The 17454-nt window shown below is 38.2% G+C and overlaps 1 protein-coding gene across 1 annotated transcript; it reads left to right on the top strand.

Moving 5' to 3' along the window:
- The first annotated feature begins 10062 nt into the window (after window positions 1-10062).
- On the top strand, window positions 10063-16909 carry LOC121405099. Its single transcript, XM_041595697.1, has 4 exons — window positions 10063-10078; window positions 16363-16535; window positions 16630-16799; window positions 16891-16909. The coding sequence occupies exons 2-4, from the start codon at window positions 16368-16370 to the stop codon at window positions 16907-16909; spliced, it is 357 nt and encodes a 118-aa protein (XP_041451631.1). The 5' UTR covers window positions 10063-10078; window positions 16363-16367.
- The last annotated feature ends 545 nt before the right edge of the window (window positions 16910-17454 follow it).

Genomic DNA, 17454 nt, shown 5'->3' with positions numbered 1-17454 from the left:
CCTTAACTGGGATGCAGGTGTGAGACTGCCATCTTATCCCGTGATTGCTTTTAATAAACCTTCCAACCTTAGTTAGTCGTGAAAAATGCTTGGTGTGATTTTTATGCACAACCTGATCAAGGGTGATGTAGATAGCCCTGACTTGTTGAGCCGCATAAACTTTACGATTCCCTCTAGAAACTTCATTCCCTTTTCCTTCCGCTTTGTAGATCGAATTATTCCTTGCACGAACCATTTAGGGACTTTGCCGGACTTCAATTCCCTTACCACATAATATCAACTACTAATTCCCTTCCTCTTCTTAAATCACTAATACTCACCTTAGCTTGCTTAGCTCTTTGAGTTGTGTTTAGCTCTAATTTTCCTCGAATTTTAGTCTAACACCTACTTTCCCATGCTCGCGATCGGTTCGGTAACACGCGTCGCGCGTCATGCGGCAGCGCCCCTCGGTCGGTTGGGCGGGAGGAGGGCTGCGTTCTGCCTGGGTTCCGCGCGTAACAGGCTTCGGCTTGGTGTCGCATGGGCCACTTGATGGTGCAGTCATTGCATATCAACGTCCAGACAATATAGAGTGCCAGTCAAGTAGGTTAATGTCAATGTCAAGCTTTGCAAAGTCAATATTTTTGAAGTCTCTGTAGAATATGGGAGGGTCATTTTCGTCAAGATTAAAGTCATAGGTCAAAAATAATAAGTCATGTTTTGAATATCCAGGTACTGAAAGTTGATCGTATAACATTATCTTTGTTTTAACATTCACAAAAAATAAGTCAAGTAAAGTATTTCGGGTTTTTGTATAGTGTGTGGCCACCGTAGAGTTTACCAAGTTCAGTCCTAATGCTTCCATATGTTCTGTCAAGTGACTTTGTCTGAATATATCACAGTTAAAATCTCCAGTCAGAATTATATCAGTATATGTAAGGGATATGTCAGATATTTTAGTTGTCAATTCGGAATAGTCAATGTTCTGATTAGGTCGATAAATGCATCCTAGTAGTAATTTATTTGAGCTTTTTGTGTCGATCAGTTTTACAAAAATATATTCGAGTTCACTTTCTGGGGGCTGTTTGCAGACAATTTTAGTCAGGATATTTTTTCTTGTGTAAATTGCAACGCCACCCGCATGGCCAATACGATCTGAACGAAAAACATTGTAACCACTACATGCAATTAACAAATCACTACATTCAGAGACGAACCAAGTTTCAGACACACAAATAACATCTATTTTAGAATCGGTAAACATATATCTGAACTCTTCTATTTTCTTTGGCAGGCTTTGTGCATTAATATGGCAAATTTTTAGGCCAGATCTTTGCTTCACCAGAATTCTTAGCAAACCATGGGTATTAGGATTTATGCTTTCTGTGGAATCACCCATTTTAAATGTTCAAATGAAGTAATATTCAACAGCGCAAGAACAGGAAAAAATCTAAAAACACATCTAAAAACACATATTTTAATTAAAACTACTGGTAAAGTATTATTAATTTTACTTGCTATCATTTCTGCGTCACTGCTGCTCTCCTTTTTGATGGCGAAAGGAACAAGTTGGTATCATGGAAAGGTGGTTCATGTTTTCTAGAACAATGATTTCACCGTTTTGGCTTGCCCTGACATGTACTACTCCTCTTCGCGTGAACACAGCCGTTAGTTTCCTAGCCTTTTTCAGCTTCATAGCTTCCCTGAAAACCAAATAGTTTTCCTTCGTTAATTGCTCGTTGACATAAACGGGGGCCGGGGAGTCCAATCCAAGTTGCTGGAGGGTCAGTGTTTGCTGCGTTTCGCGCCTTAGCGTGCCAATTGCTCTGAGCAGCGCAGCCTTATCACGTAAGTGATCGAGCTTGACGATTATTACCGGATCAACTATTGACTGTGGTTGGTTCCGTCCTTTTCCCATGCGGTAGATGTCCTTAATGGTAGGCGCTGAATTAAATTGAAGCATAGGGTGTTGAAAATATGCTTCAATTTTTCGCCTTCAACAAAGGGGACACCGTGAATGCGCAAATCGCAGGCGATGTTTGCATTTTCTTGCACAGATAGCTTGTGACTTAGCTTAGCTTCTAGATCGGCGACTCTTTGCGTTATTCCTCGAGCCTCGCCCAACTCCTTTTCAAGGAACTCCACCCGGTCGCTAAGCTGCTTTATTTGTCCAGTTAGAGTGCCTATTTTTTCGGCTAATAAATCACATAACCGATTTTCGCACTCTTCCATTTTTGTTGCAATGAGATCCGTCTGCTCCTTTAGGCGTTTGTCCAATAGTTGCAGAAGGCTTGGCGACAGAGAATCAGCTTTTTGTGCTGATTTGAGGTCAGTGTCGGTGTTTTCACGCACTGGTGGCATTGAATTCCATGGCATATATTGACCTCTAACGTATGCTGATTAACAATAAACTTTGTATGCACACCGTATAACAATAACTAACAATACTAAGTGACGCGGTTAACTTTTTTTCCTTTTTTCGACAAAAAAAAAAAAAAAAAAAAAAAATTACAGATGAAAAAATTGGAAATCTAGATAGGTGGAAACTAATCCAAAAGATAAAAAGAAATTTCTGGGTGAAGTGGAAAGAGGAGTATTTGCATACTCTTCAGCAGAGTCACAAATGGAAGAGGGAAAGTCCTAATATAGAAGAAGGACAAATTGTCCTCTTAAAAGATGAGAATTGTCATCCAGCCAGATGGCCAATAGGAAAGGTGGAAAAAATCCATAAAGGCAAAGATGAAAAGGTCAGAGTGGTAGAGGTAAAATTGCAAGATGGATTTATCACTAGACCCATCAGTAAAATTTGTCCCTTAGACGGAATTAAGTCTGTCGCCAAGGTTGAGGCTGACACTGAAGAGATCCAGCAAAAAAGGCATACTAGAAGTTCATCGAGAATGTCAAAACTGATGAGGTAAATAGGAATTTTAAGGGAAATGAATACGCGAATTGAGAATATGACTGCTACACTACAAGAATCATATTATGTGTACAGAGAATCTATCAAATTCTTCATGATAACCAAACAATTAAGTAACATAATAGATGAATGCGAGAAAATACAATCTGGAATCATAAGCTTATTAATAGATATTAATCATGGTCGACTTAATACTAACATTTTAAAGGCCAGTCAATTAAAGGGTGAGATTTCAAAAATAAAAGATAATTTATCAGAAAATTACGTTTTGCCAGGGAAAAGAACTGGCACAGAGCTAAAAGAAGTTTATTCTCTGCTAACAGCTAGGGGCTTATTTGTTGACAAAAGACTTATAATATACGCGAAGATACCTTTGTTTGGTCGACATGCGTCAGCGTTATTTAAAGTTGTTCCAATACCAATCAGAATCGAAGAACGCATGATTATGGTGCACGTCGATGTTCAGTATTTAGTTTATAACTTCGAGATAGATGCATATCACCTTATGAAAGAATCTACCCTCAATAAGTGCCAAAGGTGGCAATCTAATAAAAGAGTTTGTGAAGGAAGTTGGCCTTGGAGTAGTGCCAGCGATGGCAGTTGTGAATTGAAGCCTCTCAAACCAAATAGAGCATCAAATTGCATATATAAGTCAATAGTGGAGAGCAAGTCGTATTGGATAGAGTTGGAAAGAAAAAGTAGTTGGTTTTTTAAGGTTGAGAATAATACAAGGGCTAGGATACAATGCGGCACCACAAGCTTAGAGATAGTAGAATTGCCGGAACAGGGGATTTTAACAATTAGGTCGGATTGTACTGCTCGAGTTAATGATAAGATTCTGATTCCTCATCATAGTATAGAAACAGAAGATCAGGGAACATTGTCTTTGTCATATATAGGAGACATCAGCGAAATACCCAAGATTGTTTGGAACCAATTAGACTCACCAATTATTAATCATACAGACGAAATAAACCGCATACAAAATGAATTAAATTATTTGAAAACGCACAAGCTAGAATTAAAAGAACTAAAATTTCACCATCTTTCCGGGCACACATCTTTAATTTTAGTAATAATAATAACTGTAATATTATTTGTATATTTTGTAAGAAAAATAAATGTAAGGCGGCAATTGCAAGGCATTGTCATACCGGAAAGCATGATTAGTTAGTTAAAGTTAGTTAAGTTAGTTAAAACAAACAAAAAAAAAAAAGCATATTTTAAGGTATTACACCTTTGTATGTATGTATGTGTGAATACAAAAATAGACATTAAGAAAATTAAAATTGTAAAGTAATACATCTCGGCACCTTTCTTGGCCTTTTGCAGAATGTTTAGAATGCTCTAAAACATGAAGTGTAATAATAACCAATTTAACGACCGCACTTGTACACCAATGTAAATTGATATTTAGACACAAACTCATAAATTGTCTAGTTCTTAAGTGCACAGCCGAGAAATCTCTTAAAAAAATCCCACGCTGACAGATGTCTGCGATGCGTTGGTCGCCGATGTCACCCCAATTGTACACACATGGGTTATCTTATTTTGTTACCAGAGCTCCAGTGTGCTCACACACAAACACATACCACTGCGTTGGCACTAGACCTAAGCCTAGTTTTGCTTCACAGTAGAGCTACCTAATCTCATACAATTTTAATAAAGATCCAGTTTTAATATTGAACTCAACAAATGTAGATGTCTTTTCATCTTGCTTTGGTTAAGGCATTTACAATATGTATGGAAATGGTTTATCTTATTTGTTTTCATAAGCTCAGTGAAGGAAGCATTAAAAAACTCCTTTCCTTGATCAGATTGAATATTTTTAGGTTTATGGATAGATAGTTTTAATATTTTCTTCATTGCTGATAACACATCTAATGCTGTTTTCGACTTAACGGGAACTGCATATGCATACTTTGAGAATGTATCAATCACGGTTAGCAAATATCTAAATCCTTTATTTTCCTTACAATAGGGTATCATTTCAACTAAGTCGATTTGCCAAGTATCATCAATGCTCATCTGAACGAATTTACGTCGGATAAAGTTTTTTCTGGCAGGCTTATGTATTTCATTCACAACTTGTTGCTTACTCCTTTTTATACCCGTACTCAGTTAAGGGGTAAGGGGATTGGTGAAAGGGGTGGCACGCAAGGGAAACGTTTCCGACCCCATAAAGTATATATATTCTTGATCAGCATCAATAGCCGAGTCGATATGCCATGTCCGTCTCGTCCGTCTGTCCGTCCGTCCGTCTTGATGAGCGCCTGGACTCAGAGCTATAAGGAGCTGCAGGAACCAAATTTGGTTTCCAGACTCATGTGTCACACTCCCAAGTGTTTCGAAACTTCCCCCGCCCCCTTCCGCCCACACAAAGGACGAAATCGTGGCAGGCACAGTTTTGGAGACTGAACGCGGTGCCACCAGATTGCCAATCTGAATCAGATCGGATCATAATTATAGCCAGAATGAAGAAATTAATTTTCAGTTGCTTCCCCCCCCCTCCCCCACGACAACTCAACTCATTTTCCTTCTCACTCGCACACTCTGCTGCGTTCAGTGCGAGCAACCCCTGGCGGAGGGGATGGTATAATTGGAACATGTACAATCTACATGTAAGATGTGAATATACATTGTATATGTAGATGTACAAAAAAAATGTAAAATGTAAAATTTTTTTTTTTTCTAAAATTCTTAAAAATCTATCAAAATGTATATACTGACGCGGGTATGTGCGCGTCCCCGAAGCGACTCACACGTCTCTTTCATTTTTATTTTTTATTATTGTTTCTGGATGATTGTGTATTCATAAGTGATTGATTATAGAACATCGCGTTTTATTTGAATATACATTTTTTTTTTTTAATTTCAAAGCATAAACGCGTTAAATCTATTTGAACATTTCTATCATAAGTACCGTCTAAGTCAGAGAGTTGAATATCAAATTTTTGTAAAGCAGCACATTTGGGAATAATATTATTATAGTACAGGAATGTAATTTGTTGTTTAAGTATCGTATTCCAACATAAAAATGTAGTAAAAAATATACTTAATCTTAAAAATGATCACTAATCACTATCAAATTCAATCTTATTTCCAAACTGATTTATTATAAAAACATACTGCTTATCGGATTTTCGGAATCTAAAACTACATTTAATAGTGGTCATTAGGGGATGATCTATAATTGCATCAGGCATCAATAAATCATACTGGTCAAGTTTTAATTGAATATACTCCTTGTATGTAATCAATTGCATCCATTCATCTTTATCTAATCCAACGAAATTGTTTTTGCTTTGCTGCATCCAGATCATAGGAGTGAATTTTCTTGAAGTTGAAAACCCACACTTTAACTTTAAATTATGAATCACATAATATTCGAGTCCGAAAATGACCTAATGACCTAATAGCCGACCTAATTCTTTTTGATTGAAGCGTGTCCATTAGGGTTGAATGCTTTTGTTAAACTATGAACTATTACTAAATTGAGCTGTATACAAAGGGGATAGCAATCATCGCTCATTCAGTTTCTTACAAAATCTCAAACCAACATGAACACAATTGACAGGAAATCAAGCGTTATAGTTGATTTTTGTTGAAAAATGCAGAAGAAGTCCATCGATCTATATGTATGAGTACATGTGTGTAAAATTTACACTGTAAATGGATGATGAAATAATTTGTTCTTCTGCGTAAGGCAAAAACAAACGCACCAGACACATGTGATGTGCTGAATACGCACACATACACATCTATATCCCGCAATGAAGCGTCGGCTTACTTTTGTTTTATTCCATTACCGTGACAAGTCGTGTGCAACGAAAAGAAATAAGAAAACGAAATATGTATATTAAATTAAAATAAAACTAATAACAGCGTTTGTGATTAAACATTGAAGACTGGTCTAAATAAAGTTTTAATTTATATATAATGGAAAAGGGAAAGCGAAACATAAAACCATTTGATGGAGAAAAATACTCCATTTGAAAGTTTAGAATAAGAGCATTGTTGACTGAAAAAGACGCCATTAAGGTTATTGATCAAGAGTGTGATGAAATAACAGAAGAATGGAAGAAACAAGAAACAAATGCTAAAAGTGTTATTATAGAGTATCTAAATGACTCCTTACTTGGTTTTGCACCAACAGATTGTAGTGCTAAAACGGGTTTTAAGAATTTAGACGCTATTTATGAAAGGAAAAGTCTGGCATCGCAGTTGTCTGTCCGAAAGCAGTTGTTGTCATTGAAGCTGAAGGGCGATACTTTGTTGTTTCAGCATTTTAATAAATTTGACGAATTAATTGCTGAGCTGTTTGCCGCCGGTGCGCAAATGGATGAATTGGACAAAGTATCGCATTTGCTGTTATCACTACCTTCATCGTATGACGGTGTAATAACGGCTATTGAAACATTTTCGGAAGATAATCTGACCCTTGCTTTTGTGAAAAATAGACTGCTTGACCATGAAATAAAGTTGAAAAATGTCAGTAAAGATACAACACTAAAAGTAGGGAATGAGAATAAAATAAAAACTTTTTCAAATAAAAGCTATGTCTACAAACCAATTAAGAACAAGTTCAAATCAAAGAATAAGTTTAATAATAATAATAAAAATTGTTTTCAGTGTGGCAAAGCCGGCCATATAAAGAAATATTGTTATATCTATAAGAGAGAAAAAAAATGAAAACAAACATGTACAAGTGGCATCTGCTCAGTCTGAAGAAGTTCCAGAAGGTTTCGCATTCATGTTCAAACGTGAAAGAAATAAAGAAGAAGAAATTTCGTTTGTTCTGGACTCTGGAGCATCAGACCATTTGGTCAATAATGAGAATCTGTTTGATAAACTTCAAGTTTTGGAAAAACCAATTAAAATTGCAGTGCCAAGTGTGGCCAATTTATTTATGCAACCAAGAAAGGCACAATGGAGTTGTGCAGTGATTCTCTGGCCAAAATCGTTTTGAACGATGTACTGTTTTGTTCTGAACTTCCTCAAAATCTCTTATCGGTGAAAAAGATGCAGGATGCAGGAGTTACCGTGGTATTTCATCCAGGAGGTGTAGCTGTTAGCAAAAATGGTGAGAATATTATGGAAGGTAATTATATCGATAATGTTCCGGTGGTCTGCTTTTCTATGCCAAAAAGGGCATTTATATCTAATGTTCATAATAAAATAAATAATTATAATTTGTGGCATGAAAGGCTAGGGCATATAAGCAAAGGAAAATATTTAGAAATAAAAGCTAATAATATGTTTGAGGATATCGATATGTTAAATAATATTAAACCAAATGAAGATTTATGTGAGGCTTGCATAAATAGGAAGCAAGCGAGACTTAAATTTGAAAAGTTTAAAAACATAGATCATATTAACAGGCCTTTGTTTGTTGTTCATTCCGATGTATGTGGTCCGATTACTCCTGCAACTATTGATAGGAAAAATTATTATGTTGTGTTTATTGACCAATATACACATTACTGCGTCACATACTTACTGACTTATAAGTCGGAAGTATTATTGCTAAAAGTGAAGCGCACTTTAATTTAAAAGTGGTAAATCTATATATTGATAATGGCAGAGAATATCTATCGAATGATATGAAAGAATTTTGCAGTGAAAAGGGCATTAGTTACCACTTTACAAGTCCCACATACCCCACAGTTGAATGGTGTGTCCGAAAGGATGATAAGGACTATAACAGAAAAAGCTCGTGCTTTGGTTATAGGGGCAAAAGTACAAAAATACTTTTGGGGAGAAGCTGTTTTGACGGAAACATATTTGACTAACAGAATCCCAAGTAATGCATTGAATGAATGCAAGAAAACACCATATGAAATGTGCCATAGTAAAAAGCCAAGTCTCAAATATTTGAGAGTATTCGGTTCGACAGTGTATGTCCATAAAAAGTTAAGAAAACGAAAGTTTGATGAGAAATCATGGAAAGGAATACTTGTCGGATATGAACCGAATGGATATAAAGTATGGGATGGGGAGAGTGGGAAGTTTTTAATTGCTAGAGATGTTGTTTTTGATGAAACTAACATGGTAAACTCCAGAGGTGAGTTTGAAAAGAAGAACATTGAATTTCATAATGAGAGTATGGAATATTTTAATGAAGATTTCCTTGATACCAATAAAAATGGTGATCAGTTGGAAATGGATAATGTTCAGGACATTTGTCCAAGTGAAAGCATTGAAAAAGGATCTGATAAGATATCAGATGGTGATCCCAGTGGTGTGGTAACGGAAAAAGAAAATGCCGATCCAGTTGTTACTGGTGATAGTGTATCAAATGATACAAACGAAGAAAGAAAATTGTAAGGAAAAGTGATCGATTAAAAGATAAGCCAAAATTATCATATAGAGATATTCAGAATTGTGTGATGAATGCTCAGAGTTCCATGGAAAGTACATCGATTTCTTTTGAGGAAATCAGTTTAAGAAATGATAAGGTACAATGGGAAGAAGCAATAAAAGATGAGCTAGAATCACATTTAATTAATAATACTTGGTTTCTTGTTAAAATACCTGATGTCTGGTTTCCCAGCCTGAAATTCCCCAACAAATTCCTCGAATAATAACCAGTGGAGCAAAATTACGTAATTTTACCTTTGTTTGCTATTTGCATTGCCCACTGCATATAAAATTGTAAACGCTTATAATTACTCACTGTAATAGCCTATGCAACCATTCTTTCGTCTCTTCGACTCGTGCCTTTCTCCTTTACTTTACTATCTCGCTATATCACTCTCTCGATCTATCAGCTCTCTCGTTCTCTCGAACACTCCCTCGCTCTCTATTTCGTAGCATCGCGTAGGCCGGGCGGCCGTCCCACGCCCGCGGTCTGCTGGTCCAGCCGCCCTGCCTGCTCGTCGCGTATACATACATACGCATATATTCGGTCAATAGGTGACACACGAATCGCGGTCTATATATGCATCTCGCTTACAGCTTTCTTTCGCTATCGTTCTCTTCATCTATGCTGCTCTCTCGCATTCTTTCTCTCTATCTATTGCTCTTACTCGGGTCAGCAGCAGCCCGAGCTTCTATCGCTTATTTTGCTCTCTCTCTCTCGCTTGCATTAGGGCACGGGTAATTCGACACGCCTGCCCTTTCACAGTCAATTATTGATCTTCAGAACCATCGGTCTACATACCTTTACCAATCCTACTAGTATGTACTGCCGCTACATACTAATAAATTGTTATTATAATAAACCTTCTCGGCTCTTTATTAAAATTAGGCCATAAAACAATAGCTATTAAAAACGCTTAATAGCTCAACACCTGATAACAAGAATATTGTAGATTGTAAATGGATTTTTACAATAAAACATAATGAATTCGGCAAACCGATTAAATATAAAGCTAGACTCGTGGCTCGGGGTTTTACGCAGGAATATTTAGTTGACTATTATGAAACATTTGCTCCTGTTGCCAGAGTAACTAGTTTTAGGTTTATATTGTCATTTGCAATCCAGTACAACTTGAAAGTACATCATATGGATGTAAAGACTGCCTTTTTAAATGGAGTTTTATAACAGGAAATATATATGAGAGCTCCTCAAGGTTTCCTCGTGTCCAGTAATCAAGTTTGTAAATTGTATAAGGCTATTTATGGTCTCAAACAAGCGGCAAGATGCTGGTTTGACGTATTTGAGAAATCATTAAAGGGTATCGGATTTGTAAACTCTCCAGTAGATCGTTGTATCTACATTCTTGATAAGGAAGAGATTTCAAAGAATATATATGTCTTATTGTATGAAGATGATCTAGTTACATTTACAGAAAGTATCCTAACAACGAATAAGTTCAAATCTTATTTGATGGGAAAATTCAGAATGACTGATTTATCAGACATTAAATATTTTATAGGAATAAAAATTGACCGAGAAGATGGCCAATTACACTTAAGTCAATCTGCCTATATAAAAACAGTTCTATCTAAATTTAATATGCATGAGTGTAAACCGGTGAATTCGCCACTTCCCTCTAAACTTGATTTTGATGGCTCTGATCTCTGATCAAAATTGTGAAGTACCCTGCCGTAATTTGATAGGATGCTTAATGTACATAATGTTATGTACAAGACCAGATCTCAGCATATCTATTAATTTATTAAGTAGATATACTCAATATAATAACAGTGAATTATGGCAATGCTTGAAGAGAGTTTTAAGATACTTAAAGGGAACTATCGATTTAAAATTAACATTTTCAAAAGTTTCAAAATACGATGACATTTTTAGTGGTTATGTTGATTCTGACTGGGCCGGAAGTATTATAGATAGTTGAAAAAAGTACTACAGGATATTTGTTTAAAATGTATGAATCTAACTTAAGGGCAAACGAAAAAGGGTTGTACATTTGGTACCTTGAAAAAATACCAATTCAGCCATAGAGTGGGGACTGGTAAACAACTCCCCGCGCCGGGGGGGCCCATCCCAATTCCCAAGGTTGAGCCCCAACCTTCCAAAAGGTATTTTTTGTTCATTTTTTTCCATATTTTAGGTTTGGTTAACGAATTTTAGCTCCAAAGTCTCTCCATAGATTTTAATGAGCGATACCTTAAACGACGCCAAATTAACGCACCTATACACAAAAAAATAGAGGACACAAGATATAATTTTTTTTCGACTTTTCCTGAGTTTTTAAAGTCAAAATTTCGTAAAAAATACCGCACAAAAATCATCATTTTTGCATTTCAATGCTTTATATTTCCCAGACGGTAAGCTGAAATCACAAAGTGTTTTAGGTTAACTTCTAGCTGTTTTAATTATCTTTTCAAAATAGCTTCTTTACAACCAGACGTAAGATACTAGAGTTATGTGAAAAAACAAGCGCTACCTCTGAAAAAAGCTTAAAATACCAGATTTCAAAAATTCTTCAAAAAAAAGTTCTGCCATAGAAAAAAAAAAATATCATCAAACCATTTCTAAGCCCCAAATCTTTAAGAAAAAGTTGGTTTTGTTTTTTGAGGAAAAATCGTGTTGACCAGTGTAATTGTGTAAAAACACAACTTATTTAATAAATTTTGTGCGACGGTTAGTCGTGTGTTTGTGTTGTTGCTTTTCGCAAGTACGTCCTCTCATTACATTTAGCCGCTCTTTGTCGTAGCTTTTGCCGTCTATCACTCTCTCTCTCTATCACCTAACTCTCAATAACTGTTCTTTCTCTCTCGCTCTTGTAACTTTCTGTGCAGTAACGCTCTCACTTATAAGCTCTTGCTACACCACTCTCCCTCTCTCATCTTTTTTCTACAGATTTCGCTTTAAGCATTGCTCTAAGCATTTGCTCTGCACAGTGGTCTGATTGCTATTTGTTTTGAACTTTTTTTTCCCAAAGTAAAAAAAAATAAAAGACAAATATGGAATTTTCTGTCGTCTGTGCCAAAAAAACCTGCAAGAAGCAGATCACCCATGACCAGCCCAATATCCCCTGCTGGCTTTGCGAAAGCGTAGTGCACGCAAAATGTGTAGGGATCTCGGGCCGTGTAGGAGACGCCATTTCCCAAAACAACGGCCTACATTATAGTTGTGAGGAATGCCGAGCTGTGGAAAACGACATGCGTTCGTTCATGAGGCAGACGCGGAGTGGCTTCAAAGAGCTGATCGTGGGCTTTAAACAGCAATATGATCGGCTCTTGGCCATGAACACTCAGTTCAGCAGTTTACAGCTGCTGGCTGAGTCTCCGAGGCGCAAGAAGTCTACTCCGCGGGACTTGCAAGTGCCGACTGCCTCATGTCCGCCGGCATCTGAAAAACTTACTCCGACCACTCCCTTAGTGCAGCAGTTGATTACGTTTGCTACTCCAAGGGCAACGATCGCTGCTGGTGATGCAGATTCGGGAGCCGAATGCGTCACTTCGGAGAGTATGCAGTTAGAAATGTCTGTAGAGTCCGTGTCCATCGAGTCCACACCCAACCTCAACCCTCAGTTTCGCTCCCACCAGCTAATAGATGTCCAGGACCACCGGATACTACCATCCCAGGTACTAGGCCTGTGGTGCCAAAACCACTGGTGGGAGTCCCACCAAAGCGACAAGTTTTTGTCTCGCCTTACATCCAATGATGTGACAGCTTTTATACAAAGCAAAATAAAAGCCGTCGGCTTAAAGGTGGAAAAATTTAACTTTTCTTACGCCAGGGAGATATCTACCTTCAAGATAAGCGTCTCGCCAACTCAATTTGAAACCATTTGTTCCGCCAAGTTTTGGCCAGAGCATTTGGTAGTTAAAGAGTTGAAGGCTAAGAAAAAGAATAGGCCCCCCATTACTCTTCCTAGCATTCAGACCAGTGCTCCATCCCCATCCTCATCTTCCACCTCTACTTCCACCCATCCAAAAAACTAACATCCTCTCTTGTAGTTACCTACCAGAATGCTAGAGGCTTGCGTAGTAAGCTCAGCACTCTTTTCCTTGAGAGTCTCGCATTCTCATCCCACGTTATTGTGTTCACCGAGACCTGGTTAAAGCCGGACATCCTTAGTTCCGAAGTTTTGGCAGGTCGGTACACAATTTTTATAAATGACCGTTCGTCTCGACGTGGAGGTGGCGGTGGTGGCGGTGGAGTCCTTATTGCAGTGGACTCAAACTTCACGTCGGAACATTTCATGGTCCAGGTTCAACAAGACCTGGAATTCGTGTGCGTAAAACTGATTCTCCCAGGCTTTTCCATTTTCATTACTTGCTCGTATATTCCACCTTCCTCGGATATCTTAATATACGAGCATCACCTGTCCGCTTTAAAAACTGTTTCTTCCCCGCTATCAGATAAAGACCATATGATAGTTCTTGGTGATTTCAATTTGCCAGGTACTGTTTGGTCTTCGGTAATTGGGAATTTGATTGGTCTGCTCTGTACTTGTGCACTGACGTTATGAAAGGCACAAACATTTTTTACAATGTACTTGACACATTTTTTGATTCTTGTGTCCCACTTTCTTGTCTGGTAAGATCTGGAAAGCCTCCTTGGTTTACCAAAGAGTTATCCAGTCTAAAAAATTCAAAAATCAAGACTTTATAAATAATTTCGAGAAGTTGGGTTCTCCCTCTTCTCTTTCTCACTATATAATAGCTCGGTCAAATTTCTCCGTTCTTAACGCTCAATGCTATAAAAACTACCTAACTCGATGCAGGATTCGATTTTCGCAGGACCCTAAACAGTTTTACAGCTTCGTAAATAGTAAGCGTAGAATGTCCGCACATCCATCCTCGTTATCTTTTCTCAATATGTCAGCAAACAATGATCAGGCAATTGCCGATCTTTTTGCGAAATTTTTTCAAACAACCTATTCTCATGAAAGCTACTCTGGTCAGCCGTATCCATACAGTTTACCAAGGTCGAATGGCATCTTCAGCCCTTTGTTAAATGAAAGCTCACTGCTTCATGATCTTCGACTAGTTAAGCCGGTGTTTTCACCAGGTCCCAACGGAGTTCCCGGCTGTGTACTTAGGCACTGTGCCGACGCTCTGTGTGGACCCTTGCTTAAACTATTCACCCTATCCATTAACTCTTCATGCTTCCCCCCCATCTAGAAAGGAATCTTTTATTATTCCGCTCCATAAGAAAGGTAGCAAGTCTGATGCAAATAATTATAGAGGTATATCTAAGTTATCCGCTATTCCTATAATGTTTGAAACAATTTTAACTCCGCACTTGCAACATCTCTGCAAATCACTTATATCTCCGTCCCAGCACGGATTTATAAGGCGTCGATCAACAACCACAAATTTATTAGAGTTTACCTCTTTTATCATTAAAGGCTTTCAAGGTAACTTGCAGACGGATGTCATTTACACTGATTTTAGTAAAGCATTCGATTCTGTAAACCATTCCCTTTTAGCACAAAAACTTGACCTTTTAGGGTTTCCGCCTAATCTTTTGAGATGGATTTCTAGCTACCTTCGTTCTAGGTCTCAAAGAGTCCTCTTCAAAAACTCCTTTTCTTCACCTGTTAAGGTTACTTCTGGAGTACCACAGGGCAGCCATCTAGGCCCCCTACTATTCACACTCTTTATTAATGATCTGCCTTCAGTATTAACAAACTCTCGAGTACTCATGTATGCGGATGATGTTAAACTTTGTGTCCAGTATAAGGACATTTCATTTCACTCTCGCTTGCAATCCGATCTCAATAACTTTCAATCATGGTGTTGTGCAAATATGTTACACCTAAATGCCTCGAAATGCAAAGTAATGACATTTCATCGCTCCAGCCCCCTTTTGGCTCCTTATAGCCTCTGCGGTGGTTCTCTTGAGAGAATTACCTTGGTTGATGATCTTGGTGTTAAATTAGACCCAAAGTTAAAGTTTTCTGAACACATTTCTACCATGGTAAATAAGGCCATGGGTGTGCTTGGGTTTATAAAGAGGTGGTCAAAGGAATTTGACGACCCCTATAGAACGAAGACTATCTACATCTCGCTTGTTCGTCCGATTTTAGAGTACGGCTCTTGTGTATGGTGCCCCCAGTACAAAGTACACCAGGACCGTATAGAATCAGTCCAGAAAAACTTTTTACTTTTTGCTCTGCGTGGCCTTAACTGGGATGCAGGTGTGAGACTGCCATCTTATCCTCGTAGATTGCTTTTAATAAACCTTCCAACCTTAGTTAGTCGTAGAAAAATGCTTGGTGTGATTTTTATGCACAACCTGATCAAGGGTGACGTAGATAGCCCTGACTTGTTGAGCCGCATAAACTTTACGATTCCTATTAGATCTACTAGAAACTTCATTCCTCTGTTCCTTCCGCTTTGTAGATCGAATTATTCCTTGCACGAACCATTTAGGGTACTTTGCTCGGACTTCAATTCCCTCTACCACATAATATCAACTACTAATTCCCTTCCCCTTCTTAAATCACTAATACTAACATACCTTTCCCGTAATTAGTTATATTGTTTAGCTCTTTGAGTTGTTTTTAGTTCTAATTTTCCTCGAATTTTAGTCTAACACCGCGATCGGTTCGGTAACACGCGTCGCGCGTCATGCGGCAGCGCCCCTCGGTCGGTTGGGCGGGAGGAGGGCTGCGTTTCCGCCTGGGTTTCGCGCGTAACAAGCTTCGGCTTGGTGTCGCATGGGCCACTTGATGGTGCAGTCATTGCATATCAACGTCCAGACAAATAATTTGTTCTTCTGCGTAAGACAAAAACAAACGCACCAGACACATCTACATGCAACCATTCAGCTATGTATGTGATGTGCTGAATACACACACATGCACATCTATATCCCGCAATGAAGCGTCGGCTCACTTTTGTTTTATTCCAATCGTCATCAGTTCCAATTTTTGTAACTATTCACTTTAGAAAACGAAAAGAAATGTTATAAATAATGCTGTAAGGATTGAAATTTATTCAGAGTAGAAATATTTTTATGCTCCATTATTTTATCAGTGTATTTATAAATTGTCCATTTATCAAAATTAATCTTTCATATATATATTTTCATATTTCAGAAGAGATGCAGCTCCTCCGGGACCAGAACCGTCAATTGATGGAAAAAATTGAAGTTATGGCGGACAAACTAGCCGAAGTCGCCGCTCTCGTTAAGGTGCAGGTGAAGGGAGAGCATGTGGAGGAGCTTGATATGTTCGAGGAGCTCATGACCCCTCAGCTAAAAGATGCTTACGTAAGTACGGAACAAGGAGGGAAGCTACATGCGGCATAAAAATTACAATATAACTTTATCTTAAACAACTTAAAACTATTTACATAATTTACAGATCAAACAAGTTTGGAAGCTGCTCGAGAAGGACCAATTGTCGAGGTGCCTGAAAAGTGTGCTGGACGAGCAGATTGTGAAAGGCTACAACCTCGACGGGACTTGCGGCAAGAAAAGTCTGAGATCCCGGACTGGGCTCTATTCGGTTCTCACCGGAAAGACGAAATTAAAGTTTAAAATGTGTAACAATTCAATAATTCGTTTTAATAAAAAGGGATAAAACGTATTTAAAATATAAAAATTATTTTTTTTTTTATTTCAGGAGCCTTGCGGATGAATAATCCGATCGAGTCGGCGGATAGTGCCATCAGGAAGGCCGTCCTGAATATTAAAAATAATATAATTTTAAAACATTCAAGAATATCGTTTTAAAATAAAAACTTGTATTTGAATGATGTTGTTGTCAGTGCGGATATATTGGGTTCCCAGCCACCAGGGCATCGAAGGCAACGAGACAGCAGACGTGCTGGCTAAGGAAGTCGTCGGGCTGGCAAACGACAGGACTGAAACGTGCCTATCTCCCTCAGAACGTTTCAAAGCGATCTAGAGAGGCGGGCACACATACAGGCCAGTAGCAGGTGGAGGAGAACCACCAGGTCCATACGCACTTTTCCGGACAACTAAGGGCCATATTGGCCTATTGGCCTGTGAATGGCGGAGAGAACATTGGGTTAAACCGCCACGAATACCTGACTGTATAAACCGATAAATATCTATATCGGTAAGAAGTTCCAGTTCAATATCTGTGGTTCTAAACATAGCATCCCACGCAAACCCAGGAAGTGTGAAATAATGAGCAGGGTCAAGAGGATGTACTTGTGAGACG

This window comes from Drosophila obscura, unplaced genomic scaffold, assembly GCF_018151105.1.
Source record: "Drosophila obscura isolate BZ-5 IFL unplaced genomic scaffold, ASM1815110v1 contig_75, whole genome shotgun sequence".
Lineage (NCBI taxonomy): Eukaryota > Metazoa > Arthropoda > Insecta > Diptera > Drosophilidae > Drosophila > Drosophila obscura.
This window is presented reverse-complemented; position numbering and strand designations above follow the sequence as displayed.